The sequence below is a fragment of the Vitis riparia genome, chromosome 17 (assembly GCF_004353265.1).
Source record: "Vitis riparia cultivar Riparia Gloire de Montpellier isolate 1030 chromosome 17, EGFV_Vit.rip_1.0, whole genome shotgun sequence".
Taxonomy (NCBI): Eukaryota; Viridiplantae; Streptophyta; class Magnoliopsida; order Vitales; family Vitaceae; genus Vitis; species Vitis riparia.
Window position 1 is genome coordinate 6,964,960 of NC_048447.1, and position 4,466 is coordinate 6,969,425.

Sequence of the window (4,466 nt, forward strand, 5' to 3'; positions counted from 1 at the left end):
GAGCTTCAATTCCAAGAAAATATGCTAGATTTCCAAGATCCTTTAGAGAAAACTATTGGGCAAGGTTGGAAATGAAAGTAGTCACATGAATAGCAAATGATCCAGTAGTGATGATGATATCATCAACATAAACTAATAGATAAAGAACCGAAGTGGAAGACTGAAGCATGAATAAAGAGGTATTCGAATGCAAGTTTCACCATTTAGAGACAAGAAAAGTGCAAAGCTCATGATACTAAAACACGAGGGGCTTGCCAAAGCCTATAATTTGCCTTTTACAACTTACAAACATGATTAGGAAGATCTATATTTTCGAAACTAGGAGGTTGGTCCATGAAGACTTCAACAATTAAAGAGCCCTACAAAAACACATTCTTTACATCGAGTTGGTGAAGAGGCCAACTGTTAGTCACAACAAGAGAAAGTAATAATTGAACAATTGCAAGCTTGACAATAGGGCTATAGGTTTTAGTAAAATCAACTCCAAGTTGTTAATGAAAGCCTTTAGCCACTAAGCGTGCTTTATAACGAGCTATGAACCCATCAGGATTCCTCTTAATTCTATAAACCCATTTACATTTGTAGGACCTCAAGCACTATCAACTCTCCTAAAAGCAATTACTGTTAGAAAAGGCGCATACCCTAACCTTATAGTGCATTCACCCAAGCGCCCACAACTAACACAAAGGGAGTTGATGGATTCGGCCAACCCTTCGATCTGCCAACAATCTCTCCCCCAACGACACCCTTGGGGTTCGAACCTGTGATCTCGACTCTGATACCACTTGTAGGACCTCAGACGCTACCAATTCTACTAAAAGCAATCACTATTAGAAAAAGCACATACCCTAACCTTATATTGCATTCACCTAAGCGCCCATGGCAAACATAAGAGGAGTTGATAGACGCGATCAACCCTCCGATCTGCCAACAACATCTAATAACATTTTGTGTTTTTCCCTGCTTGACTAACCTTGGTGAGAGAGTAAATGAGACTAACCATTCAAATATTGGATTTGTTGGCATAGGTAGTTTTGAGTTTGTCCTAGGCCTTCTTAGCATTTCTGCACCGTGACACGAGTGGCCCCACTAGTCTAGTAACTACAGTTTGGATGATAAGAATAAGTAATCGATCTTGACGAATCTAATTTTTGTACTTTGAATCGTTGGTTGGTGGGTATAGATAAGTTCCATCCACAAATCCTATGAGATCATATTCGAGAAAGAGATTTGTCATTTGCGAGCTCTACATTGAATAGTTTCCTCCTTTCAAAAGTTTTTGAGAAATGAGTAGGGTTGTGTTGATCGAGATAACTTGTGAAAAGAAAGGGGTTGAAGAAGGATCTGCACTACTAGACATAACCATGACTTCGCTTGATTCAATCACGGTTGAGAGTTTAGACAAGATGAGGATGGAGCCTAGGGCTCTGATAACAGAAACAGACAAAGTAAGTTGAATGCAATATTGTGTACTTCAATTTGAGTGATACAAGGCTTTATGTAGTTGAATTGCCTAATTAGATAAAAGGAAACTAATCCTAGAGATTGACTAAATATACTCGTAATTGAATGGTGAATATTACATACTAATTACAAAATAAATTAAAGAATAAGTAAGAGATTATTTCCATATATTCAATGGTTTAACTGAAAGAGCAGTGGAAGTTGTTGACTTATCAACCTCTAGGTATTTAAAATACAGAAAACAATATTCCATGACTAGTATTCCCGAGCTCTCAGGTCAGGATGCATGAATCAAGTTGAGTAAGTGCATATATCTGTCCACAACTCCATTGCACACCATTTTTAAGGGGCAAGCAAAATATTTGGATTTTAAAAGGTTCTTTAATTTGCTCCAAGCTTTATGTTGAAACCTTCCCTTGCTTTAACCACTGAGAGGTCACCCATTGCAAAAAGAAAGACAGAAATATTGATCATAATCTCAGGCTATACATCATGATCTTTAATGAACACATGTTGAAGCATTAAATTTCACTAACTCCCCCATGTTAGAGAAATAAAGCTGTCTGAAATAGGATTTATGTTACATACATTCATGCATTCATCCAAATTCTATATATAGAGAGATGCCATTATTTTTTAACCAATACAAATAATAATAACAGGTGTGAGGTCCTGAAAACCACCAGTTTAATTTAGATGAAACCCAGTTAGAATCCCCCTAGCCATCTCTAGGGCATGAAACATGACCCCAACAGAAGATATGGGTACACTCAATATGATTAGCAACAAAGTTCCCAAAGCCAAACTAGGCCTGATATTCATCAAATAACATTGCAACAACCCCACTGCTTTACAAACGTCTTCATTGTAATGTACATAATATCTCTTCTCCCACCCCATCCAATCCGATGGCGGCGAGTCACCGGTCTCTAACCTCTTCATTTGTTGAATGCGCATTCGGAGAACAATCATGTTCTCATCCACCAAATTGCCCTCATAATCTCGTCCGCTGGCTCCGCCACGCACGGCAACAACTTTGCTAGTAGGGTTTCTCCTTCGGGACGACATGGTGGAGAACAACCAGCAAGTACTGAACACGGAAGAAGAGAGTGAGTTTACCGATTCCATTGCTCAGGTGAACTGCTTTTGTTGGGCAACAAAATGCTAAGACTGCTGAAGACATTTATAGGGTTTGTGTCAAAAATGGCGCGGAGAGATACCATTTCACATTCGATGGTGCCGACAAGAGAGCAGTGTTTATGTTCGGACCCTAGCGTTGACATTTTACGTGCGAAACAAGCAAATTTGACAAAAAGAAAAAAAAAAAAAAAAAACGTGTCCCTACATTGCTTGAAGGTGCTTTGAATCGGCACGTAAGTACGAAGGGGGAATGACCAAATGCAGAAAGAGTACTTTTGTGCTCGTTTTTAAAAACATTTTTATTAAAAGTTTTTTTCTTGGAGAATACCTATCATGTGTTTCCTTAAAACTATTTTCAAAATTTTGTCAACCGTCTGATTTTTTTTCAAAAACAATAAATGCTTTTTAAAAACACGTTAAATGGACTATAAAAATGTATTTCATAATATTTTTAATCAAAGTATTTTTAAAAGAAATATTTATTTTAAAAGTCTTTTTAAGAAAGTTACCTATTAAATATTTTTTTTAAAAAAAATACTATAAATGATTTTTTAAATATTTGAAAGTGTTTTTAAAATTTTATTAAACACCTTATTTTTCTTTAAAAATAATTTTTAAGCTAATTAAAAGTGTTTTTTAAAAACACTCAAACCATCTCTAAGAGTCTGTTTAATAATGATTTTAGGAAACGTTTATAATATTTGTAACATTTTAAAATTTAATTTATTCGAGTGTTGAAAAAATTAGAAATGTTTTTCAAATCAATATCAAACAGACTCTAATCCTCCATAAATTTTCAATTATGTGGTTAATTACAAATTAGTTTTGGAAAAATATACGAACTTTTCATCTTTCGTATTTTTCTTTTGCTAAGAAATATATTTAATAACATTTTGTTTAATAGTAAGATTGCAGGTGTTACATGATGCCTCGGAGAAAGGAGTGACTAAGAGAAGTATTCTGACTTTTCTTCTTCAAGATCTACCATCTTGTTTACAAAGTCCACCTTAGGGTGGAGGTCTAGGAAGGGAGAAGCGAAAAACCCAGCTAAAGCTAATGGTACCAGATGAGAAATTATTTAGAGGATGAGTATGAGCCACTAAGTCTAAATCTCATTATAAGGATCATGATCACAAAATCTTGCTTTTCACCATTTCCAATCAGGATAGCTCAACTAATTGCATACATTTTTTCAACGGTAGTTGAAAAATGCCTCTGTCTTTTCACGAGAAACACTCTTTAAATTTTTGGGTAAAAAAAAATTGAGAAATAATTGTTTTACACCAAAATAATTTTAATTTTTGAGACTTGTACACCCTTTTGAAATAAGATTTTTTTTAATACCAATTGAATTAATTAGTTCTTGGGACTGTCCTCCATAGTGGGTCTAGCAGGATTCACTGAGACTTAAAAAAAAAAAAAAAAAAAAACCCTACGCTGAGTGTACTTAATCAGTGTGAACACTCTAAAAAAAGACTACACAGAATGTGCCTAGTGTGAATACTCGGATACTTAAAAGTGTTTAAGTTAGACTTGGTACAATGTACTGTCTTTATTTGTTACAGAGTTGTTCAAATGTATTTGTTGATATCTGTATTGTTTTCATGTGCCCATGAAAGAAGGGGCATGCATTGTTGTCCTTTTCCTTTCTTTTCATTCCTAAGGCATTATTTGGTATTTATGTTTGAAAATGGTTTTGAAAACTATTTTCTAATATTTTATAAAAAAATATTTGTAAAATATTTTTAGCTTATTTTTTATTTATGTTTATAGATATATTACTAAAATTACTTTTACAAAACACAAAAGCTATTTTATAATGTTTAATTTATAGAGTAAATTAAAATATTTTAATCATGTTT

At 34.1% G+C, this 4,466-nt stretch overlaps 1 protein-coding gene across 1 annotated transcript; it reads right to left on the reverse strand.

Annotated features, from left to right (window-relative positions):
* Window positions 1–2,031: 2,031 nt before the first annotated feature.
* LOC117934370 lies at window positions 2,032–2,602 on the reverse strand. Its single transcript, XM_034856014.1, has one exon. The coding sequence runs from the start codon at window positions 2,590–2,592 to the stop codon at window positions 2,152–2,154; it is 441 nt and encodes a 146-aa protein (XP_034711905.1). The 5' UTR covers window positions 2,593–2,602; the 3' UTR covers window positions 2,032–2,151.
* Window positions 2,603–4,466: the final 1,864 nt, after the last annotated feature.

What these genes read in the sequence shown, in the direction of transcription:
- LOC117934370 (XM_034856014.1), bottom strand. Translation starts at nt 2,592, where the DNA reads ATGGAATCGGTAAACTCACTCTCTTCTTCCGTGTTCAGTACTTGCTGG.